Source organism: Globicephala melas, chromosome 5 (assembly GCF_963455315.2).
Source record: "Globicephala melas chromosome 5, mGloMel1.2, whole genome shotgun sequence".
In the NCBI taxonomy this organism is placed as follows: Eukaryota; Metazoa; Chordata; class Mammalia; order Artiodactyla; family Delphinidae; genus Globicephala; species Globicephala melas.
The window spans coordinates 50,956,503-50,983,627 of NC_083318.1; the positions used below are offsets into that span (position 1 = coordinate 50,956,503).

General features: G+C 35.1%; 1 protein-coding gene across 1 annotated transcript in view; it reads right to left on the reverse strand.

Moving 5' to 3' along the window:
* The window catches only part of DHX15 (DEAH-box helicase 15), a 52,355-nt gene that overhangs the window by 3,327 nt on the left and 21,903 nt on the right, over positions 1-27,125 (reverse strand). Inside the window, exons 4-12 of the mRNA XM_030832197.2 lie at positions 24,128-24,287; positions 22,329-22,547; positions 18,053-18,220; positions 9,972-10,058; positions 8,817-8,966; positions 8,302-8,410; positions 7,597-7,788; positions 4,586-4,708; positions 138-328 (exon numbers count right to left, since the gene is read on the reverse strand). Of these exons, the coding sequence (XP_030688057.1) occupies positions 138-328; positions 4,586-4,708; positions 7,597-7,788; positions 8,302-8,410; positions 8,817-8,966; positions 9,972-10,058; positions 18,053-18,220; positions 22,329-22,547; positions 24,128-24,287 (1,399 nt within the window). The remainder of the gene's footprint in view (positions 1-137; positions 329-4,585; positions 4,709-7,596; positions 7,789-8,301; positions 8,411-8,816; positions 8,967-9,971; positions 10,059-18,052; positions 18,221-22,328; positions 22,548-24,127; positions 24,288-27,125) is intronic.

Here is a 27,125-nt window from a genome sequence, read left to right on the forward strand (position 1 = left end):
TTGGACATAAAATTTAAGATCAATATTTATAGGCATTCTTTAACTGAATTTTTGTGTTTATGTGGATTCCAAGGGCTGCTATAGAAAACAAACATTATGTAAACATTTAATTATGCACTTCTGTATTATCCACATACCTGCATAAAATACCCAGTAACCAAAGCTTTTCTTATATTAATATAATAGTCCCTGCTTGTAAAGTCAGTACTTCGACGAGGCAAATTAAATCTGTCCATAATTCTCGACAGCTGCTGGCGTACATTGTCTGCTGACATCAGGGACCTGTAGTTAATGAAGTTGTCATAACACCACTGAACCGATTCATGATCTACAAAGTTGGAGGGAGGGAAAATAAGAGGGACATGAATCATCCAAACAGGTATATTATCTAATTAAAAAAGGAAATCACTATAAACAGTAAGCTAAGTAATCCAAAAGGGAATAACCCACATCATTTTTATAAATTAATCACAATGTTATCAACTTTCCTAAAAATCTGGAGTGAAGTTCAAAATTAGAAATAGCACTAAGGTTTCTGGCTATTGAATGACAAAACAATGGTTTTTGGATAAACTATTTTAATTGTTCTGAGTTATTTACCCATAAACATACACCTGGTTGTTTTCGATAGTCTGACAGGGGTGGGTTGAGAGAATTTGGAAAAATGCCATGTCTTTCTCATTTTCAAAGAAAAAACAAGCTTAGATTAAGACTATCAAATACAATTTAAAAGTTATAAAAATGAACTTCAAGTGACTATTGTGTGCTTTGCTTTACTCCTGAGCTAGAGCACCCCAAACTTAGTGTTTAGAAGTTTTACTGTGACCCATGTACCTCTTAGTGGTTTAAAATACAAGTGACATAGGTTACAAGGATGTCTGGAACACTCACTCTTATGTTTAATAAACAAAGCTTATATCAAAGCACTTCAAGTAATTTCACTACATATATTTTATTATCAAAGGGATCTTTCTCCATTGATGAATCCTTCCAACTAACCTAGAGATGCTCATATAAGAGCTCAAACTGTAGCATCATGTAAAACATTACACAGTGCCATCTTTATGTCTCAAAGTCACAATGGAAAACTGCATTATTTACTTCAGAGGCCCTTCGATAAATAAATCTAAGAGGGTTATTTGTGAAATTGGGGGGGTCCTTAAAATATTACAACTATGATGATACTTTTCCAGCTATGTGATATACAGTAATCTTTGGCATAGTCCTTTCTCCTTGGTTCTAGGATTCTACGAATTATAATACACATATTCTTAATAGTTTGTCAGAGGAACAACAGGTATATTAATAAATGTTTATCCATTACAAAATGCAGCCACATTTCAGAAACAGGGTAGGTGGATAGATGGTGTTGTAAATGACCTTTAAATTGAAGACCTGACATGTTAAAATGTCCATTAATTAACCCATCTGGAATGAGAAATAAAAGGTATCCAACTGAACATACTGACATTTAAAGCAAAGCAATGAGTATCTTCAGAGATGAAACAAAGAAAGTATGTGCTTAATGAAAGGTAACGTCGAAACAGACAATAAAAAGGGGGACTTCTTAAAAGGGTTGTTCATTTGCAGACTCTGATCTGGAGTGTAGTGTTTCTGACATGCTAAACTTTTCACAGAATTCATACACTAAAGAGTAACAGAACAGGAATTTTAAGTTGTCAAGATAAACAAATAGTATCTGATGGTTTTACTATGTCTCTAAATTTTTGAGAAATAGTTTGATAAATGGGAGGAATAAAATCTAAACACGGGAACATTTTATTAAAATAATTCTAGCTATATATTTCTCACAGTGAAACTACTCTTAAGATCTAAAGCCAAACCATTAGCACAGACACACACAAACACACAGAGAAATTAAGGCACTGCAAAATAACTTAAATCTAGTTCTGTTTTCCAAGTGTTAAAACCAATAGTATAAAGACTAATTTATCTTTACTATGTAATCAATCATTGTTTTTAATGAAATAGATCGTCTTGACTAATATCTGAAATATTTGCTAATATCTGCTAGTTTGCAAATACACAATGTTTCAAATACAACACAGCATCACTTAAAAAATAGTTAAAACACCCCAAATTCAATAAATGGATCTGAAATGTCCAAATATTATGTGGAGATCAAAGTTTGATGTTATTTTTAGACTAGCTCTCCTTATTTGAAAAGGTGGCAGTGATTAAAGGCTAAATGTCCAGTCATTCTGTTTCCTTTGACCTTATTAAGAAAAGCGTATCGAGGAAAAGGTCTAAAACTAACCAACAGCTTACCATCCCTATGGCAGTGAAAAGCATTTAGTAGAAAAGGATCATCTATCTAGTGAGCAGATGTTCCCATTCTACTTCATGACACTCCCTCTGCTCAGAATGGGTAGGAGAAAGCTTTTATAGGTACCTACTGTTCAATATTTTCCTAGAAAGTTCCCAACTACCAAATACGTGTATAAAGCACAAGCATTCTTTAGCAATTTTATCATTTAAATCTTAAAACTCCTCTAAGACACTGTAATGTTACATTTATATGTAAAAATGAAAACACACAGTTCCACTATAAATCTTAAATTTCATTTTCAAACCAAACTATGAAATACAATGCTGTGCTAGTTATCATCAAAAGCTTAAATGACAAAATAATACAACCTAATTTTAAAGGAATTAAAATGTCCTGTGAGAGAAATAGGGTTAAAAAACCATGCTGCTCCTACAGAAATCTTTTCATTTCCACTTAAAACAGTACCTTAATAACGTCAAGAGATTCTGAGAACCAAGATGGATGTGAATCTGCTCCTTCTCAAGGCAGTTATCACAATCTGTTAACAAGTTACGTGTCTGGTGGTCACACAGTTATCAACTAGCATGCAATACAGTTCGCACCACAACAGGAATATAGTGTATTTCTTGAATTGATCTATCCCATCAGGAATAAAGGCTTTAACATTATGCATTACCAATACTTTGGACACAAGAAGGATAAAATAAATTTTCTGACGTAAACTATGTATTGGCCTTCATCTGTTTCTCAATTACTTTTCATTTACCTCCCTTATGTGCCCCAAATTTCTCAGATCCAGGAAGAGAAGGACTCTCTACCTTTTCCTTATCTGATATTCATCAATTCTATCAACTCATATCAGAGTTCGTGTGTAAGACACAGATGTGCAATTTGGCTGCTAAGGTCCTTGTCCCTCATACTGGCCCTCTAGCACTTCTGGACCCTGAATGAATAAATTCACCCCTATCCCCAAAGAGATGTGCCAAAGTCAACAGACTATTTTAAGAGTGTAAATAGGATTTTTTGAGAAATAAAAATGAGACTCAAATAAAACAAGGAGTGCAAAATTTGAATGTCTATATAATAAATTAGGAAACTAAATTCTTATCAGCAGAAACCACAAACTTTCAGAGTGATTGAAGACACCACATTCCTGGAAAAGGGTGATGTAGGGCTATCAGTCTCTGATAACGTATCACCCAACAGGTTAACCTACCGATATGTAGAAATCAAATACTTTCAGAATCTATTGCAATTATTTCCACATTTTTTTCCCCTTTACATTTTCCTCTCATTTAATTTTTATAAATAGTGCATTCCAACAAAAGCATCTAGCAATAACTGTATTATTACCACTATGTTTCCTTGTTTTCAAATAACTGGAAAATGTTTTTCATGTTGCTAAATATTCTCTGAAAACAATATAAAGTTAGAACAATATTTCATCACGTTGCTATAGCATAAATCACTGAACCATCTTTCTACTGGTGGGCATTTAGGTAGTTTCCATTTTCCCTTACTATGATAGATAACTGTGGGATAAAAAACTTGAAACATATCTCTGTCCACAGAATACTAAAAGAAAATCTCACAGATTATCTCTGGGTCAAAGGGTTTGAGTTTGTTAAGGTTCTTGGTAACATAAAATCTACTGCTTTTCATAAACATAACATAAATTTACATTCCCAGCTCTGGTGTTAAGACTGCTCCACTAAACCCACTCCCACACAACTAAAGACTATTTTTCTTTAACCTTTGCCAATTTTATAGGTGAGAAAATGGCACCTCTCAATAACAATGCATTTATTGAACTACAAGTAGAGGTGAATTTCCTCCTCATGTTTATGGACCACTTATAGCCTGAGAATGGTCATTCACATTTATAGCCTGTATTTCTATTTTGTTAGTTTACTCTTTTGTAAGAGCTATTTATTAGTAAAAATATTAGACAGTAATAATTCTATAATACAAAACCATTCACAAAAAATGCAAAATTAAAACAAAAGTATATCAAAATCTGTATGTTCATGGTAAATTTTATACAAGTATTTTATCTTTATTTCTCTGTATTTTCCAGGTTTCCAGTGCTTTTTCCCTGATTATAAAAGTAAACAACTCTGGAAAAGATGGGCAATTTCTATTTTAAATGATAGTCATGAGTTTTTTTCTAAAGGATCTCTGGGTTTCTAATGTAAAGTTGTCACGGATAATAAATGAAAGTGCGATGAAGAAACATCTTATATGCTGCAAGTGACATTTAGACAAAAGAGTGCCTTCAATCTAATTTACACTTACTTTGTTTAAAAGCGTGGTAGACATTCAGCAGTGTCAGATGATCTCCATCTATGTGGGCAAATCTCATCTTGGCCTCATCTGCGGCTTTCTTGGCCTCCGTGGGGCGAACAAAACACTGTGGGACTAAACAAGGTTGGTATGGGCCCAACACAAACGCCCATATCGATGAGTCACGCATTCACAGATAGAGGAACAAGGCCTAGCTAGGTCAGTTCACAGAGCATAGGGCAGGGCAGGATGGCCTCCAACTGCATCTTGGACTGTTTACTACCTTGATTTGGTACATCAACACCTAACCACATCTGTAAGACAAGAGGGTTTCAAAGCTACAGAGTACCTGATTATTTTTAACTAGATCTAAAAGTAGGCATCAAAACAGCTATTCTGAAGGCCATCAAGATACTAGGAAGCTCAACTCATTTCAAAAACCAGTGCCGATAGCTCTACCAATAGCCAGAATTACGGTGTTAATAGCCTTTTAGCTAAATATAATTTTTTAAAAGGCCATCCATTGAATCCACTGAATGGTTACGAAAGTGATGAAGCTATACTTGCCCACTGCAGGGCTAAAAACAACTTTCCAACCAGTGTACTGCCACATTTCTATTGTAATTCTTCCCTAGTGCTGTGGCTATTACCAACTGGTGGGTATCACTATTAGCACTGGTGAGCAGAAGCATATGTAAACATAAAAAATATCATGAAATCTTGGGTTTTGATGATAGCAGTAGTGGTGGAAGGTTAAACCGCCTCTGAATTAAGAAAATTCAAAAAGGCTGGGAATATTCGGCCTAGTTTTCCAGCATTTTAAGAAAGATTAGAAAATAAAGTCCCAAGTTCTTTTTTTAAACTGTATTTGAAGACTTCAATATAAAAGCAGAATCCAATATTTTAAAAGTTGACAATTAGTCTGAAACGGTCATTATTTCAAGGGTCATCAAAATATATAACTACAGTATTTGTTTAGAGCCTCAATATTAATTCACATAAAACTTTAAGTTGTTACATACAAAGCGTGCACTATATTTTTTGAAATACAACTTTCCTTAATTCACTTTAGCAATTCCATAGTCATAATAGCAGTATGAAAATAAAAAGACTTAACAACTTGGGACTTTGTGAACACATTTTTAAAGCTCTTAAAACTTTGTCAATAAAAAAAAATTATAAATTATCAGTTCAGATAGAAGATAATGGGAATAATCGACAGTGAGATCAAATACAGTATCAATTACTCTTTGCCATACAGTTTCCCCTTTAAAATGATTCCAAAGAAGCCAAATAGAGACAATGACACATAATCACAGTAAATACTAAGTCTTGCTTAATGTAACTGAAGCAAGGTAATAAATAAAAGTACAGAAACCTCTCATAGCTGTGAAAGTTAATGTGAACTAGCTACCAGAGTTAAATATTGGGTATAAGAAGCACTCCATAAGGCCCCTGATTTGTACTATTTATATCAGGACCCAAAAACTTCAGAAACTATTTAAATGGAAAACAAAGCATTACAAGCTCAGCAAACTGTTTCAGTTCCGTGACTTCTTCCTCACACTTTAATAACGTTTTCCCCCACAAATGCCATGCTTAATAACCGCTGCACATAAGTGTTCACTCTCTTGATGTGCTAAAGATGACCAGTAAACCCTACGTTTTGTAGAACTAGTACAAATAAGAGATGTAGTTGGAAGATCTCAACTGCATCATAATGACCAATTTTTTTTAAGGGCTAATTTTCTGAACTCAGACAATGGTAATTGTATAGTATGCCTGATAAGAGAACCTAGAAAAATAAAAACTGGGCAGATAACAAATACACAATCTGTTAAAACTCTTGCCCCACACTTTCTCTAAAAACTAAAATGTTGGGTTAACTACAACTGGGAGAATCTAGCAAAAACAACATATAAGAAAAGGCAGACAACAACCTACCACCACCTCCGCAAGAGACTACAATTTCATTAAAATGATTCGATACTGCCCTGCCCATCTGCTCTGAGTCTGATCAATCATAACTCTGCAAAAAAAACATTTTAGCTAGTTCTTAAATTAAAAATTCACACCATTAAAAAATACATCTAAACTAAGCCAAAATTTTTATATTTAGAAATTTTAAAAATTTCCTCCTTTAACTACATGTAAGATTTTGAATTATTTGAGGCATTTAATTATAAATAATACCAATAAACCACTCTATGACTGGAAGTCAACTTTCCCCAGTACTGAAACTAGTATTATAGAGTACTTTGATAGTAAAAACTTAATACGTTTTCTATTTTACGCTGCAAGAACCAGTGTATATTTTTATATTAACAGTATTTCTTTTTTTTTGGAAAATCTAATTTCCAAGTTACTATTTATTTATGAATTAAGTGTTACTATTAAAAACAATAGTATTTGTTCAGCTTAATGTTCTAATTTTTAAAATAAGCCATTTTATCTATTAGACATATTTATTTTATCAAGTGTTTTCCTGTCATTGTAAAAGAATTACCATCCGGTTAGATTTTAAACCCAGAATTATATATTACTACTTCTATTTATTTGATACTAAGTTTGAAGTAAATGTTTGATTGCCACTGCAGTACGATTTATACATGTAAAAAAAGCTCACTCTTTAAATGACAGTTTGCTTTGTCTCAGGCTCACTTAATAGTGCCAGCTACTAGAACAAAGTTCTTCTGGTACTTTTAGCAATGAACTGCAAAACTAATGGACCTACCAAAGAACTCAGTTATGATGTCTTCAGACTTACTCTCTTATTGAGATTTTTATCTGCACTCAAGAGAGCCCATGTTTTTACTATACTGTGTGCACAATGACTTAATTTACTTTTGTAAATACTATGTCATTATGAAGCTACTTTACAAGATATTTAGGAAGCAAAATGAGTCCCTTAAAACCACCTATAAAATCCACTATCATACTAAATATTAGAAAACAAAACCAAAAGTGAAGTCCACCCAAACTTTGAAGAGCTGGGCTTTTTTTAGTTCCTTTCCCTCTATTACCTGACAACATAGCAGTAATAGATAGGACCTCATTAGAACAGTTGTAGTCACAACTTGCAATAACCATTTTAGCGAGCTGTGGATCTAGAGGAAACTCAGCCATCATGGATCCCAATTCAGTCAGATCTCCATCATCATTTAAAGCAGCCAGATAATTCAAAAGTTCTAGGGCTCTCATCAGAGTTTCAGGAGCTAGGAGGAAAAGGCAATATAACAGACAAGCAAAAACGTGACAAAGTACAAATTATTATAAGCATTCTCATTTTTCATTCTACAGTGGACAAAACTCGAAACTCAAACTGTCATCAAATTCAATTACAGCGATCTAGCAAACTATGAATCATATAAAATTGCAAAACTTTCCTGTATAATAGTAAAACTGTCATCTTCCTAAGTACATTAAATAACTGTTAACTCAACAATGTGTTTATCAAACTATTTTTCTTCCAAAAAAAAATTGGGAAAATTTTCATTTTCATGCCCTGTCAATAACTCCCAGAATAATTTAGCTATTCTGAAGGGGAAAAAAAAAAAAAGAATTTGCTCTTTTGTCACTCTTTTAGTTTTAATGCTAACACACAAAATTTATCTTGACACAGTGTAAGAAACAGGTAAAATGTATTTAATATACATACTGAATAGGATGCAGAGAAAGAGTCAATTTTGGTTAAAAGGTTTGATAAAATATGCTTTGAGAATTCATACCTGGTGGATCCATAAAATCAAAATGCACCAAATCATCAATACCAAGTTTCTTCAATTGTAACACAACTGATCCTAAATTAGAACGCAAAATCTCAGGATAGGTGTTATCCTAGAAAAATACAAAAACATTTCTTCTGTTAAACATTCCTTAATCCTCTTGCTCCAAAAAGCAAAACGTATCTGTTCTCTGCCCCCTCAGCTATTAACTTTTGGCATTTCTTCTAAACTGCTGACTAAAGAGAGGAGAAAAACACTTATGGACTAAAAACACTAAAAGGGAATCAGACACTTTCTATGAACTATCTTTATAGGGTTCGAAGCGTTACTGCTGCTGCCCACCCAAACTTAGAACTATAACAAAGATTTGTATTGGTAGACTACACCATAAATCTCAGAAAAACTAAAGAGATTATAGTGCCAAAAGGCAAGATAAAGTAAATGAAGTAATTTTCTCCTGGTAACAAATTCAACTTAACCTTCCAAACACACTAGGAAGGACACAGTAAAACCCTTACCTGCATTTCTGTTTTGTAAGCTTTCTCTGTATAAAGTCTGAAGCACTTCCCAGGTCTGGTTCGTCCAGCTCGACCAGCCCTTTGCTGAGCTGAAGCTTTACTAATGGCTGTCACTAAAAGGGACTCGACTCTGATTCGAGGATTATATACCTATTGGAATGGAAATGACATTAAGAATGATTCTTCCTTCAGTTAAACACAAAACTGTGATCTAACAGAAGTATCCAAAGCCCACAGCTAACCCCAAAATAAACAAAGTAGTACTGATGACCACGATAAACCATGCTGGGACAGAAACAAAATTCATCGTCTTTACTCCTTAACTTTCTTTCAGGTATTCTGTCTCCAACATTTTGAGAGACCCAAACTAACGTGAAAAGTCTCTTATCTAACACACAGATAGCTTATATCATCTTTACTCTTCCTAATTTAAAATAATTTCAGCTTTACCTTACTCTTATATAGTGGATTGTGCTGAAGGTTTTTGCCTGAAAAGAACCTGTCAATTTCAACACCTTGGACATTAAGAAAACTATTTTGAACTTAGTCCAGAAGAAGTCAGTTATATGCTGCCAGTTTAAAGGACAGTTTTCTATCAAAAACATTAATACTATGTACAATGAATTCTCCCAATTATACTTATAAAATGTAATCAAATGCAATCAAAGATCTTTAAATTATAAAACATAGTTTTATTTATTTACTGAGCAGTCACTTCATTTGGTAAAAGTGCTTGGTATTCAGTACTGTTAAACTAGAGGTTAACATAGTACTTTTTATTCAAGTACTGTGCCTGGCACATAGAAACTCTAATTTAGTTGGGGAGTGACTGATATGCAGGTTATGATAATCAATCCTGTATTTATTACTACCACCATACTCCTTACATGAACATACACTCACATACAGAACACTCACCATCACTACAAAGAAACAAAGAAAACCGAAAAGAAGCCTAGGGTTAAACATTAAACATGGGCTTAGTATGTGAAAGCCAGCTAGAACACAAAGAGTTCATATCTCAGAAGTCTGAAAATGAAACACAAACTGGAAAATAATTCTAAAAAGTAAATTTAAGCCATTAAATGACTAAGCAGTAAGTACTGTTAAACTAATACTAATTTATAAAGTACTAAAGTAGTACAAAATACGTACCTTTTGTTTCGCAAATCCAGGATCAATCACAAATACCACACCATCTATTGTCAAAGATGTCTCTGCAATGTTAGTTGACACAACAACCTGTTAAGAAATAAAGAGTATTTAACTTATACTACCGGCCAAGTACAATTCAAATAGTAAGATTAGCATTAACTTTCACTAAACAATCAGTTACAACCCACTAAATAAACCAGAAATAAGGTTTGATCTTTAATGACCAATGCTATATAAAGACGAATATTTAAGAATTCAGGGCTTCCCTGGTGGTGCAGTGGTTGAGAGTCCGCCTGCCGATGCAAGGGACACGGGTTCGTGCCCCGGTCTGGGAAGATCCCACATGCCGCGGAGCGGCTGGGCCCATGAGCCATGGCCGCTGAGCCTGTGCGTCCGGAGCCTGTGCTCCGCAACGGGAGAGGCCACAACAGTGAGAGGCCCGCATACCGCAAAAAAAAAAAAAAGAATTCAAAGTTTCATTAAGCTCATCATAGTACCTTCCTTTTTCAACAAAAAATCTTCAGGTTATTACTCAATCACATCATGTTTTGATTATTCAAATAGCAGAAGAACATCAAAAGAAAATTATCAATAAATCAATATAAGCTTACCTCACAGAATGTCTCCCTGAGAGAACACTCCTTTGTTAATATCCAAACTCCACACAACATGTAAATCTTTCAATATTTTCAGGCAACATTGACAAAGGAAAACTTTATATCACCAAAACTCAACTCAGTATTTTAAACAAAATGGCACATAGGGATGAAAACCTCAAGTTAGAATCCAAGAATTTGCAGATCATCAGAACAGAACGTGGATGTTTTGTAAAGTGTATAGTCTCAAAGGGGGTGTCACTGCATACAAGGAAACTGTTAATCATTTTAACTTTTTATTGACAGGGAATAATGTTTAAAGCATTTACATACTAACATGATAGCTTGCTTTTTCATGTGGGTGTTTTACTGTATTTTAAACAGGTTTTAGAAGATTAGGGGCTTGAGAATGACATGTTACATAATTTTTCTTTTTAAACAATGGGAAAATGGGATCCTCATTATTATTTTCCCCAAAACATCTCATTTTGGGAACAGATTGCTGCCATTAAGTAGCAGATACGTGTATATGCAAGCAGTTTACACAGAAGATAGATCAGAGTCTGCTCTTAAAGCTTTTACAGTTTGTAAAGAAACATTAGAGGTGGAGAGGAAGTGTAATGACATCAAAAATGGGCTGTAAGGTTTCCCTGGTGGTGCAGTGGTTGAGAGTCTGCCTGCCAATGCAGGGGACACGGGTTCGTGCCCTGGTCCGGGAAGATCCCACATGCCGCTAGGCTAGGTCCGTGAGCCATGTCCACTGAGCCTGCGCGTCTGGAGCCTGTGCTCCGCAACGGGAGAGGCCACAACAGTGGGAGGCCCGCGTACAGCAAAAAAAAAAAAAAAAAAAAAAAAAAAAGCGCTCTAAGATTTTTAAAGTGTTTATTTCCAAAGTGAAGACAATGAAAACTTACCGAGAAAATGGCGTTTAGGAGAGTTGTTGAAGGTAAGGTGGGATCTACCCACAAGAGGGAAGGGAAGAGCACTAGAAATAGAAGGTTCGGCTTAAACGAGAGAGCATGTGGACAAGAATGCCCATAGGCACATGTAAGAAAGGACTCACACTGCCAGGAAATCTTGGAGGTTTAAAAGATTACTAGAATGCCGCGGAGCAACTAAGCCTGTGTGCCACAGCTACTGAGTCTGCACTCTAGAGCCTGCGAGCCAAAACTACTGAAGCCCATGTGCCTAGAGCCCGTGCTCTTCAACAAGAGAAGCCACCGCAATGAGAAGCCCAAGCACCATAACCAAGAGTAGCCCCCGCTCGCCGCAACCAGAGAAAGCCCACGCACAGCAACGAAGACCCAACGCAGCCAAAAATAAATAAATAAAATAAATTTTTATATATTAAAAAAAGATTACTAGAACATCACTAACAGGATAATATTTTAGAATCACTTGCATGTCTAAGACAAAAACACTCCCTTTGTGCATTGGTCAGTTGAAAAGACTACTAACTAGCAAATGGACAATAAACCATAAGTGGTTTGATGCTTAATGAAATATATTTTCCAGAACATTTTGAAGACACGCACATTCAATAATTAGAGCTGAAGCAAGCATAAACAAGGTTAACAGGTGAACTTAAATAAATACAACCAGAGTTTATTTAATATTCTTCTACAAAGTCAGTGTGTTGTAGTGGAAGGAGCAGGGGTAGGTGGCAAAGCCAGGAATCAAACCTAAATAGCTAAGTAAGAGTGGAGAGGTTTTAACACCCCCAAGCTTTAATTTCCTTTTATAACTCTTGTATACTAGTCTAGCTGAGACAGAGTTTTAAGATATAAACTTAGATAATGTGGAAAGCCCTTAAAACTATACAGAATCACAAACTACATGCCTGTGATTACATAAGAGGTCTTGTAATTTTCTGTTATTCTGGGGTGAAAATGGTTGCCATTATGGATAGATGTTGTACTTCTAGATAGATGTTTAAAACACATTTTGGGGGAAAAAATTTCACATATTTCTAATAGAACAAAACATACTCAATGTAATAAAAATGTATTGATGTGATTAACCCTCTGAGTTATTTAAAAACAATTTTTGTCCACCAAATAATTTCACTTGGTGTTCATGTGTCTTCTCTGGGTGTGTGTGTGACAAATCATACAACACCTTATAAAGTGGTGTGGATGTGTGATTTCACAAGTGTTTAAGAATCAGGTGATTACACCAACTTTGACAAGCTCCGTGTCATTACTGATGATAAAGTCAACTGCCATCCCAAAGTCACACTCTGAAATACAAGCATAAAAACACCTAGAGAAGCATGGTCTTTAGACTTTTTCCAAAGATTAAAAAAGTAAATTGGTTAAAAAGCTTTAAGGTGATAAAAACTTTTTTTTGAGTAGGACCTACCTACCCTATGAGAGGTGGGTTTTGGGACAAAAAAGGGGAACAATCATATAACAAACTGTACAACTCTGAGGGAGGTATTTCTACTGACTCTACCACTAGAGCTGGATAAACAATACTAACTAAGGCTAAATAAAACATACACACCCACAGATTACAAAAGAATAGAGAAATAAATGAGATGATAAAAGTTATCTAGCTGTCTTGGAACCTTAGCAGTGGGGTGAGTGAGGCAAGCCCTAAGTATGTTCTAAATGTGTTAAGTGGCACATGATCTAATTAGGAAGTGGTCATAACACAGTGATACTGAATTTGTCAAGGGACTTACATATTACTGACAGGACTATATACATTATAAGCTTTCTAGACTGTAGCTTGCAAATAAGTGTTCAAAGTGTCTTAAAGAGTGTTCAAACCTCACTTGCAAAGGAATTATTTCAGGTAAATAACCCCATATATAGAATAAACATTATGACAAAAAGTCTGGCGATGCCAATTCTAATCTTTTTATATTGTATGTGTTAAGAATAAACTCTCAGCTAGATTTATCCCTTTCCTCCTCAATAATCTGCCTTCTAATGGAATCCACGTTGATTTATTTCAGTAATTCCATTTCAAAGTACTTGAGTTGCTCTACTTGAATTCTATTTGGACTCAGTAATGCAGTTAGGTTAAACAAATTTGGATTTTTAGTCCCTAGGGAACTCGGTGGGGGTCTCCAATTCAGTGAGGACATTATCTTGTTTGTAAATGTCCCAGCAGCACCACACTAAGTTATCTTCAGAGAGTGTATTATTAAGCCTCTCTTTAAAACTATAGAGCCATCACCATAAGGGCCATTTCTCTTTTATATTGAGCAATGTATGCTCTGAGCATACACTGTTAATTAGTAAACTCTAAGATAAGCTACAGAAAAATCAGCTATTTGTATGGACAAAATTAATGAAAACTAAATAAAAACAAAAATAGTTGCTGGATTTTAATAACACCAAATCTACATAAAACAGCAGCTATAAGTCTTAGTCAAAAAATGCATACAAGTGACTTACTGATGAGTAAACTTTCATGCATGTACAAAACTACTGTAGCTTTAGCTTAAAGTCAAATATTTGAACAAATGCCAAGCATGATCAAAACAGGTAACAGTCTCCACCCTCACATAAATTTATGAATTGCATTCTCAACCTTTCTTTTAAAACAATTTATTTATTTATTTATTTTTGGCTGTGTTGGGTCTTCATTGCTGCACGTGGGCTTTCTCTAGTTGCAGCAAACGGGGGCTACTCTCATTGCGTTGCGCAGGCTTCTCATTGTGGTGGCTTCTCTTGTTGCGGAGCATGGGCTCTAGGCACGCGGGCTTCAGTAGTTGTGGCTCTGGGGCTCTAGAGCGCAGGCTCAGTAGTTGTGGCTCGCGGGCTCTAGAGCGCAGACTCAGTAATTGTGGCGCACGGGCTTAGTTGCTCTGCAGCATGTGGGATCTTCCCGGAACAGGGCTCGAACCTGTGTCCCCTGCATTGGCAGGCGGATTCTTAACCACTGTGCCACCAGGGAAGCCGTCAACCTTTCCTGATTAAAAACTTGAAAGTTTACCATTGGTGCTATGTTGCAAGTCCACATAAAAAGAACTCAGTAACTATCTGTAAAAGGAATACTGGTTAAGTACCCAGTGCCCATAAAAGATTACGTTAAATATAGCCTACATTTAAAAACTTGAGTACTAAAAAGCTGTTTTGTTATTAGTTTTACCACAATCCTATTAGGAACCCTATTTTGCATAAATTAATACAATGAGTAAGATAATAAGGTACTACCTTACAAAACGTGCTCGAATATAAAGTAATTTAACAAAAACATGAATCAAATAGTATTTTGTTTCACACTGGAAGCAGACTGTAAACCCCTAAATGTTCCTATGTAATTTTATTTATCTACTTACTTATTTTTGTGCTTTGTCACACTCTTTATATTTTTTTAAATTGGAGTATGGTTGATTTACAACACTGAGTTACTTTCTGCTGTACAGTTTACATATATATATATATATCCACTCTTTTTTAGATTCTTTTCCCATATAGGTCATTACAGAGTATTGAGCTCCCTGTGCTATACAGTAGGTCCTTATTAGTTATCTATTTTATATATAATAGTGTGTATATGTCAATCCCAATGCCCAATTTATCCCTCCCTGTAATTTTAAATGAATTGTATCAGTCAGTGACAGCACTCTTGAATGAAAGTCCCATTCTAGTAACTGGCAGTTATGTTTAATTAATGAATTCATGACAAAAGAATCAAGCCTTGGCCTCTAGTTCTTTGTTTTATAATATAAATAGGATATTACCAAAGTTGTAGCATTTAAAAAAGAGAACAGGAAAATAGCAACTGAATACCAGTTCTTACTGTTCTGGTATCCACCCACATTCCCTCATGTAACCTGTGTGCATCTTAATTCTTACCCTTCTTCTTTTCCCACAATCCCACCAATCCTTTCTTCTATTCTAACTGAACCTGCCAAGCCCTGGGTCTGATGGTCACTTGCTCATCTCGCCTGCCAGTCACTGCTTGGCCTTAGTGCATTTCAACAGTCTCAGGTTTTCAGCTGGCACTCCTACCTTCCCTGACCAGCTTCAAAATACATGATTCGCTGGGTGAATCCTCCTCTATAAACTTCTATAAAAATTGTTCACTTTCCCTTAAACATGCTGGGGTCCAATGTGTCTTTCCTCATAAAGAATAATGCACCAATTGCCAAGGGAAGTCCTCCCTCCCCTGGGATCATCCAGGGAGGCCATGACAGCCCTCTTCTCAACCTCTAAGATGAAGCTGACTCACGCCAGGAGATAACATGATTTCCCAACAAGAGATCCTATAGCTTTAGCTGAAGGAAACATCATTAGTGGATGATGAAATAGCACCGTGGCCCTTAGTTTTGATTCTGAATTAAAAGCCTGAGATGGGATCCCAAGGTGAGTCCAAGCCCTGGGAACTCCAATGGCCTCCCCTCAACATCTGTGGCCATCACACATATATCCAACTGCGGCTGAATCACTCTTTTCAGAAAGACAAAATTCTCCTAAATATCCTAGGATTTACAAGAACATGAAAAGCAATAGTTTTAAAAACCAAACAACTCATTCTATTCCATGGGCTTTGGCTGTAGAGTCTACAAAAATGTACCATGTACTGGACTGACACCAGACTGAACCTAAATTTCCAATATACTAGTATTAACAGAGCGAAGAGCTCAGATATGAAGTAAGTTTTAATGTGTGGGCCCAATAGTTCTCAAAGTAACTCAAAATGGAATGAAGAGAACTACATGAAAAGACAAACATGGCAAATCTTGCTGTAAGCCAATTTTACTCAAAGATAAATAAAAACACCATTTTAAAATTAAAACGAATGCAGATAACACAAAGTGTACATGATTTCAAGAGAAAATTAAATCACCTGCCTGGAGGATGTACTAACTCTAACTCCTCTTTACTACAGAAAATGTTTACGAAACAGCTATTTTTATATACATCCATTGACAAAGAGTGAAGTTAAAAACTCCACAGAGAATGAGTACTTTTCAGTCAACAAATCAACTTCAAAATTATATACTGAAGTTATCACTTAAAACTGTCCCCCAAAGTTCTGAATGCACATAAACAGGAAATATTTTAAAACATATTCTAGAGACAGCACTGACAAAAACAATTGCAATAATTGAACGTAATGAAGCTATGATCAGACTATTTTTTTTAAATAATTGCAATGTTGAACATAATGAAGCTATGATCAGATTATTTTTTTAAAAGTCATATTCACTACTCTTGTTGATCTATGAAAAACTCAAAACCTAATATTTTTCCTTATCAACCTCCTGTTAATTTATATACCACTACGCTGGGGGTGCCTAACTTTTCAGTAAGTTCTTTCCATTTGAAAAATGTATCTGGTTCATTTAACTTTTACACAGCCATGTAAAGAGATAATTAACCATGATACATTTAAATATCTTTATAATTTGTAATTTTCCAACAATCATCAAAAATGTTGGGAAAAAAGATCGAAAAAATACAGCAAAAAAAATTGTGAATCTGTTAAGCTAGAATACAGACATAAGAAAGCAATAAATTCCAAATCTGACTGACAAGCAAGTCATAAGTGAGTAATATTTCCTAAGACTTTTCTACATGAATAAACTCAAGAAATGTGTAACAGTTGCCACGAGGGCCTAGACTGTTCTAGATATGTTAGTACCCTGTATACAATAAGCTTAATCCCCGACAATCATCTCCCCAAGGTGATGAAGGTAATCAACTATACCCAGTTTAAAATATGCAAACTTTAAAACCAGATCAAGAATCGTACCAAAATTCACATGCAGCTTATTATATAGCCTAATAAGTGGCTGGGCTTTTTAGAAGCCAAATTGACTCTAGTGGCTTTCCAACCTTTTCAAACAATGCAATCTTATTTTCAAAGGATCTAAGAGAATCTCCATCTCTTAAAAAATAAAGGCATAGCTACCTGTATCAAACTCAGATCTCCTTCCTATACACGCCCCACACACACACAAAGCACCCAGAAACAAGGCTGGAATTCCCCTGGCTCCCTTCCCGTGCCAGGCAGATATCCACACCAAAAGGATCCACAGTTCCTGCCCACAAGAAATCCAAATATTTACGCAGTGTGATTAGTGTTGCTGTTATTAGAGATCTGTGCAGTCACCATTTCATACCTACAGACAGGACATTTGGTTAGGTCTTGACAAAAATTCTAGGCAGAAGCCAAGGCACTGAAGAAAAAAGTACTTAGTTTTTGCCAAGTGATTTAATGGGGAGGAAGACATCTGGCTGTCTTCCTCACCCCAATCAACCTTCCATTTGCTAAGGAGGAACTTCTGGGGAGAGAGGGAAGCAGTATCTGCTCTTACTCTAAGGTCAAAAGATATGCAAAACTCTACTCAAATACATTTCTTTCTATTTACTTTGGAAATACAGGTAACGCTGTAGCACACAATTCAGATGACAATCACCCATAACTTACTCCTTTATAATTAATTCAATATAGTTTGATATCTCACAGACAAATCTTTCGGCATTAATGCAATGTTTATAGAGAACATTTCAATGCTACCTTTCTTCCAATTGCTCCGTTCTGCTTTTTTGGAGGCGGAGGCTCAAAAATGCGTTGCTGCTGCTGAGGTGGGAGTGTAGAGTACAGTGGAATGATTTTAATGTCACCAACTTCAGGGCCCAAATCATCAACCTCACGCTTTATTCTCTTACAGGCTTCATCAATTTCCTACAAAAGTTTGAGTTTGAAAATAAAATGAATACACACTGAAACATTTTAAGTATTTATCATAATCCTAGTTCTATGCACCTTATTTTCATTTTAGTAATCAAAATTAATTTAGCAAATTTCACTGGGATTTCCAAAAATAATCCAAGAAACTGACTTCTGTAGTCAAATAAACACAAAATTGCCTTATTGGCATTCCACATCCTTTTTCTTAGACTCGATATCCTAATTAATTCTCAACAAACTGTACTAAAATTGAAATTTCTCACCCAGGAATATTTAACTGCACTCATAACCTTTTCAATTTTCACAATCTAAAAGAAATTGATGTGCTAGATATTTTAAACAAGCCAATTAGGCTTTAATGTCACGTATCACTAATGCAATTATATGGAAGATTTGCTTCATTGTGCTTAATGAGAACACACACCTCTACAGTATCAACATAGATATTTAAGAACTAGGTTAACCCAAATATCTTAGAGCCTCTTCAAAAATTTCCCTACTACAGAAAACGATTCCAATACATTTGCATTCAAACCCAGTTTTAAAGAGAGGACACACAATGAATACTGAGAGTGTATGAGCGACAGGTGGATGGGAGGCTCTAGGGGATGGCAAAGGGACTTGAAAATGGGAAGGGAGCCAATTTTAAATTTTACAGAAGCTTTGATTTAGTTAAACTCAGAAGTATGCTAAATGATTTGGCAGTCTGTCCAATAATCTCTACCAGAAGTTACCCTTATTGACAAATTATCTTTTATTCAAAAGACAGAATGATTTTTAAACATTTATCAGGTTAATTTATTGTATATTATAATCAAGCTAGAATAATTTTCCTTGAAATGATTGTAAATCAAAGTGCAACTCTGTTTCCATGTTAAAGAATACAAAGATTTTGGATACTTAAGAACAACAAAAAAAAGGTTTTTTCCATCAATTTCAAACATACCAGTTTTCTTGAATAACAGATAAAGTCTTGAAAATTGTGACACAGAAAATTACTACTAAGTATTTGATGTAATAGTTTCCTTTGAGATCTAAAGTTTCCAAACGAAAATGAAAGTTTGCTATTCACTGAAAAAAATATAACAAATGAAACAAATATTTTTACCAAAAAAACTGCTTTCAAATGCTGTACCTAGATTAGAAAGCCCCCTGCTGGTATACAAATACAAAATTAGACCTCTTCCCCACCCCCGCAAAAAAAACTGAATATAAATCCAAAACTAGATTTTATATATTACATATCCTATAGGAAAACTGACACCAGTATTTTCAATTTTGTTAATTCTATAATATATTCGACTGGAAAATAAATGGTCAGAAGCCACCAAATCCCAGATTTTATATAGAAAATTAAAAGTGCCCCAAATCATGCATTTGCAGACTCCAGAAATTTTAACAAGATTATTGTACTTGGAAGTACTAGAAGTATTTGCTAAGCATGTATGGAGCTAAAACAAAACCACTATTGCACGGGATATAAAGACTACTCTAAAGAGCAGAGGGGAAAAAAATGCCACACCATTTATGTTTTTATACAAAGTTCTAAACACTATGCTTTTAAACTCAGCAACAAAATTTTCCCTAAATTTAACCAAACTTCCAGAGTCAACACTGTCAGTTCTGAAGACCACAAAGCTTATTAACATTCATCAGCACAATGCAACCTTCTGCTTAGTCATGAATTGAGAACTGAGACAAAAGTTTAAGAGTTTCTGAATTCAGGAAAGACTTTCAGCTCCAAAAGCATCAATATGTATGTTAGTAAATTAATTCAGACCCTACTAATTTAAAGAATCTCAACTCCTGCATGTGGAAAAGATTCAGTGAAATTAAAGATAAAAGAATATACTGCTTAAAGAATGAAGGTTTCAACATCTTTAAGCATCTACAGTTGATATTTCAATTATAATCATTCTTATCTAATTCAGTAGCACAGCTCCTCTAAGGAGTTCTTCTAGGAACACTTGATTTAATGGATTAACAAAAAATAATACACATTCTAGAATTCACATGTTTTCCAACCTTTCACCAATTAAAAACTGGTCTCTCCCTTCCCAAATTAACTCAAGGGACTACAGAAAACACAACTGTTTACGTGGTCAAAATGGTAACATGGTCATCATTTTTAAATGTCAAGATAGCTAAATTTTATGGATGCTATTCAAATTTATGGAGACAGGAGTACTGAATTCCCAGAATCTACCATTTAACTGACCAAGTAAAAATAACAGGTTCACAGACATGAGGAATAGTAGTATTGCTACCTTATCCTTAAAGGTCTTTACATTCTTCAAGACTTTATTAGTCTTCTAAAGGAAACTTAAAAATGCAACAGGACACATGTAAACCTAGTTCAATTACAGTAATACTTTACTGAAAGATACACACATTTGAAAACCTTGGGGCTTATTCCCTTCCTTTCCCCAGCTGTGGGGTAGCTGCCAAAATATCAACCACAGAAATTTAACTCATAGAAAAGCATCTCAGGTCGTCTCCATAAGGCCATCTGATATTTCTGATAGAATTCTAATATGCTTGTCTATCTGAACATAATGACTATTTTGAATAGCCGTTAAAAAAACATGCTATGCACTTTGGAGGAAGTGAGAAACTATAGAGACCATACACAAAAGAACAAAATGAATACAACAGCCTCAACATTGCATTATAGGATAAACACTGTTTACATGCATCTAAAAAGCATTTGGTACTCTTGCTTACAAAATATATATATAAATTCTTCCATTCAAAATGCATACAAAGGGAGACTAATACATACAGAGATCTATCTGTAAAACTGAATTTGCAACCCACCTTTTTTCCCAAAAGAACAAATATGATTCTCTACTGTGAATGATTTTGCACCCCCAGGGGACATTTGGCAACGTCTACAGACTGGGGGAGTGTAACTGCATCTAATGCGTAAAGGCCAGAGACACTAAGAAACATCCTACAATGCATGGGGTACCCACAGCAAAGAATTAATCAGCCTACAACATAAATAGTGCTATGGTCGAAAAACCCTGCTCTACAGAAAAGAAACTATGGTCAATGGGACAGAAATAATAAATCATATGGACAATACTGAAAAAATGCAAGGGTAAAAAAGTCACTCAACATTTATAGCTCTTAATGCAACAGCATTTGATCAAATATTATATATCAAGCATCCCTGCAGACTGAACGCAAATAAGAGAGTTCACATTCTAGTGGAGGTGAATGAACAGCACAGATACAGAACATTTCCAGCTATGAAGAAAGTTGTAATGGAAAAGCACTCCTCTAGAACCTTGCTAGGAATAGAATCTCAGGCCCTACCTGACCTATTGAATCAGAATCTTCAAGCTTTCTAAGTGATCAGCACATATATTAGTTTGAGAAGCAAGTTCTAGAAAATTCACAAAGCCTACTACAGCAAATGACAAGCTTTAAGAAAACCTCTAGAAAAGGCTTTCTAAAACTATTTTATCCAGATAGCTTTCATTGAGCTTATTTAGCCATCAAGAATTTTTCAGCACACCTGTAAACATCCTGTTGGATATGAGTTTAGAAAATGCTGCATCTGAGAATAAAATTCCTATCTTAAAATTGATGTAAATTCTAACTAAGGAATTTCAGTGATTCCTTCCAATCCTCAGTAAACACATGCAAGAAGACAAAAACAAAACACACACATTTGTTTTGATGGTAGATGGGCACCTGAATTACCTGAGTTCACTTACAAACTAAATTACTGACTATAATAACCAGATTTCACATCACCTGTGATTCAAATTCATACCTCAGCAAAACTGCAAATTAACACAACACTACTCACCACCCAGGTCTCTCCAAAGTTGAGACTACAATTGCTAAATCTTGAAATTCTAAAAGCATTTAATATTCTTAGGGTAATTAACTAGAACACAAAGACTAATAGTATAAAAGGGTATTCCTAGAGTACACAGATAAAAGGAGTTAAATATTTCATATATATATACAATCAGGTTGAAGAAAAACTTTAAATACTGGGATAAGAAATATATGGTTAATATATGCCAAGTTCTTAAAGTTGTTGCCTAATAGAAACTATAAATAATGAAGCAAATAATGACAATACCTCTTGACCAGTTAAGAAAAGTAGAAGATCTCCTTCCTCTTCTTCACACATATGAATCTGGATCACGGTTCGAATTGCTGCTTCAAGATAATCTCTCTCTGGTTCGGGAGTATAAAAGATCTCAACAGGATGTGTACGCCCAGGAATAGTTAAGAGAGGACAGTTATCAAAGTAAATCTGGAATTTTCCTGCATCTAGAGTAGCGCTCATAACTATAACCTGAAAAGAAAACAGTAAATTAAGTGAAGCTGTCTTCAAAGATCCTTATGTGGTTTTAAAGTAAAAAACAGAAGAGTAATGTTTACTGCTCCAAATATGTCAATATGCCTAAATAAACTGTGATTAAAAAATTCAAATACAGAAAAGCTGTGCTATAGTAAGCTATTTACATTTTTAAAAAGTAGGAATAAACCTGGCATCCAATAAATAAACTAGAATACATGTTCATGAAGCAACACCTTAAAAACCAAAGTTTATATAATTACATGATATGTAAAAGGGCTTGGTAAAAGACAACATAAATATGTAGTATGATTGCAGCTATGTTATTAAAACAAAACATGACAACCTTGCACATAGGGGAAAACAGGAAGAAAGTGCAAAAACAAAACAAAACAAAATATTTCTCTATTCTTCCAAACCATCTTTATTAAGCATATGTTCTTCAGAAAATTTTCTAAAACAGAGGCTTTCTATACTGCTGTAAAAGCCACAGTGAAAAAAGGTTGTTCAGGTGCAGGGCTGCATGACCGTGTAGTCACCCTCCTTTTATTTAAATTATGACGTTATATGACCCATTAAAAACGTACTTAAATAGAAGGTTCCCCCCTTAAACATTCCACTACAGAGTTCTTAATTTCTACTTTGAGTTCCTAACTAAAAATTTCAGTAGCTCATAAGGTTTAATCAATAATGACAGTACTCATATAGTTATTCAAATATATTCTTTAAAAGCATAAATTTAATATTTATAAGCCAAATCATACTCAATATCAATTTTTCTTAAGACCAAGAATCTTTCTGCCTAGTATACAAACCCTCTGTAACACGTACACTAACACACGATACTAAGTTCCAATGAATGGTACACACATACACACAGACACAATGCAAAAGGGGAACTTCATAAACTTTGGGAGACAAAAACGTCAGCATATTCAGTCAGTTTTAAGCCCTTATCAACACAGTAACACTGGCCAGGGTCTAAGTGGTGTAATGGACAGAAAAACAAACAAACAAACACAAGACCCTAGGTTAAGGGAAGGCATTTCTAAGGAGTGGTTTATTCTGGGTGTAGATATTCCACTCTCCAGCATTACGAGTTATAATGAGCATGTTTGTGTTGGGACAAGGACAAAGATTTGATCCTTAATGAAGGCGTTCCCTGTACTTAATAAAGTCAGGGTGAACAGAAGGCTTAAAAACACCATTAGATCATTTAAAACAAAACAAAACAAGAAACAAAAAACTGGGTGGGTTAGAAACTGAAAAGATTTGGCTTAAAAATACATTACTAAAATATATTACTAAAAATACATTACTAAAAAATACATTACTAAAAATACATTACCAAAAAAATTTGGCTTAAAAAGGCATTACCAAAAATACATACTTAAAGTCTAAAAGACACAGCAAGGTAAATTAGAAAGAAAGGATAACCACTATAGGTACTCTTATTGGTTGCTTCTTTTACAGGTGATTATTTTTTGTAGTCGATTAGAGTGAGCATCATGTGCTCCCTGTTTTTTATATATACATACATATATAGGTATTTTTTAAGAACAAATAAATTAATTCACCTTTAAATCTGATCTCTGTCTAACAACCTCCTTCAGAACACCCATGAGAATATCTGTAGCCAATGTCCTTTCATGAGCCTCATCAAGAATTATTACACCATAACGCTCCAAGAGAGGATCATTCATAGCTTCACGAAGTAACATCCCATCAGTCATATACCTATATTGACAAAGAACATGTTAGTTAAGGTTCATTTAGGGCATTTTAAAACTAACCTTCATGACATAAATATGAAATGCAAAGACATCAGGTAAGTCAAAATTAAACTCTTATTCAAACCAAGTGTGCTATTGTTTCATAATCAATTGCAAAATTAAGCTTCCAGAAAAACTTCTCAGTGAATATATCAAAGTTATACATTATCAAATCCTGTCAAGTGAGCCTGTAATACTGCAATGCATTGAGAAAACAAGGTAAATCTGATGATGGAATATAACAAACATATGGTTTCACACAAATGCCAAAGCAAAATTAGTCACTTAAAAAATTTCTTAAAAACAAAATAAAATTTTAAACAAATATTCAACCTGCGAATAAAACTAAGAAACCATTTTAAGTTGCTTTATCACATTACAGCACTAAAATGTTGTACTTCTTTAAAATCCTAATAATTCCTCACTTAAGCTAACAGACTCCTGGTTCAAAAGGACTAAGAGAGCACAAGTCTACCATCTTTCTTTCCCCAGCCCCATCCAATTCAATAAAATGATGGTAAAGAATCATAAAAAGGAATATATTCATGGAATGAGTAGCAGCATTAGCACTATGGAAATGCTGATAAATACATATGGAAGAGAAAAGGCAAATGGCATTAGCTGTATCAATGAAGCAAAGAGGAAAACTAGGCTTAGGGATGGCTCAAGAGAAGACAGCTAATGTGTGATACAGGCACTCAGAAGAAGGGTGGTTTGCAGAATGGCTGTATGGGTCAGCCATCTCCTGTCCATTCCATTCTGGCTGCTACTCTCACTAACACGAAACGCCATCCTACATTTGGCACCTGGACAAATTGCAAATGCTGAAGTCACAGGTCATTCAGTTAAAATACAAATCCATGGTTTTATTTACAGAGTTAAAAGCAGTATAAAAATCTGATGTCATTATTTATGACTTCACTATTCTGGCTCTATTTTTTGTTTTGTTTTGTTTTGTTTTGTTTTGTTTTGTTTTGCGGTACGCGGGCCTCTCACTGTGTGGTCTCTCCCGTTGCGGAGCACAGGCTCCGGACGCACAGGCCCAGCGGCCATGGCCCACGGGCCCAGGCACTCCGCGGCACGTGGGATCCTCCCGGACCGGGGCGCGAAACCACGTCCCCTGCATCGGCAGGAGGACTCCCAACCACTGCGCCACCAGGGAAGCCCCCTGGCTCTATTTTTGACAAATTAGTCTAATCTAATCTTTCACGGACCAACTTGATATTTTTAGCTAAGGCCATCTGCTGGAGCACCAAGTTCAGCAAAATGACAGTATACAACCCACAGGAAGCCCTCTCTTTATTTTACCTGAACTTAATTGTAAATTAAGACTTTTGGCAAAGAAATCCATCTTTACTCTTTATATGTTATGTTTCCTTCTTCTTTGGTCCTATTTTAAAAAGGAAGCTACCACATTCCTGGCATCGACACAGCATTACCTGCAAGATTATTTTATATTAAGACCATGAAGCAAAAACAGAGCCAATTAAACTATGACTCAATGCCTTAACCACAGTGCACCACGGTGCATGAATCAGCTACACTATCCTCTAGATGCTCTGAAATATCTTTTATCTCTTTGAGGACATGTGGTGCTTTCTCCTGCCTTCAGATGTTATTACTGACATGAGCTGGGCAGTCCTTTTGCACATTATCTCAGTAGCAAAACATTAATACAGTTTCATCTACTTGTGGATAATTTCCTTAGATTCAACAAAGCTCTTGTCTGTTGCTTTGCAAGGCAAAAAACCCGAACTGGTCACTCTTTGAACAGCAAATATCTGCTTAAATACTATCAAATTTACACTCTACTGCTCAGTTTGCAAGCCAACTCATTTCAACATGGAATCTTAGTGTATTATTTTGAAGATACTTTAATTAACAAATGAACTCAACATATGTAGTTACGGCAATACATATTACTTATTTGAAGTGACAACTTGTACAGCTAGATCAAGTTCAAGCACTGACAACCACCTAACTTCTACCTGCTTAGAAGACCCACATAGACTGTAAAATGCATTCTAATTTCACATATTAAAATTGTGATTAAAAAGCCACTAAAGTATCAAACGTTCACTTGAAAAGTCCTTAAAAAAAAACAAAACACCCTTTTATTTTGATCTTTTCTCATATTCCTCAAACTTCAGACCACCAAAATACTATGAAGGCATCCAAAAGGAGAGCTAACCCAAATGCTCATTCTTTCATATTTTTCTGAGAAGAGGGGAAAGGTTACAAATGGCAGTTTATATATTTAATTAATGGAACTATTATTTGCCTTCTTTTATTAACAAATTGTATTACCTATTACCAAGTTAAATGGTCAACTAAACCTGAACCCTCTGACTTCCAGATTCTACAGACTAATAGTTCAATATTGATTAGATCATCACCCAGTGATCCAATTCTATGACATGTTACAGTTAATTATCTCCTGCATCACCAGCTAATATGGGAAGCTTGCTGTTTGTACAACAGAGAGCTTCAGGAAAAAAGACATTTGTGAAGTTGGAAAATCTCTCAAAGATACAATCAAATTTGCTGCTTTCCCAGTGAAGAAAACTGAGTACTAGCAGTTAACTTTTCCAGGGTCTCAAAACCAGTTAAACAGCTTACTAAGACTAGGTATCAGTGTACTGATTCCCAATCCCAGGCCCCTCCTACACTAACACACTCTCCTAAAAGTCCCAGATAAATAAATGAAAAAGATACCTGGTGATTTGCTGTACTGCTAGATGTATGAAACCCTTTGCTAAAAAAAACAAAGTAACCTGAAACAGAGCACAAAAAAGGGAGAACC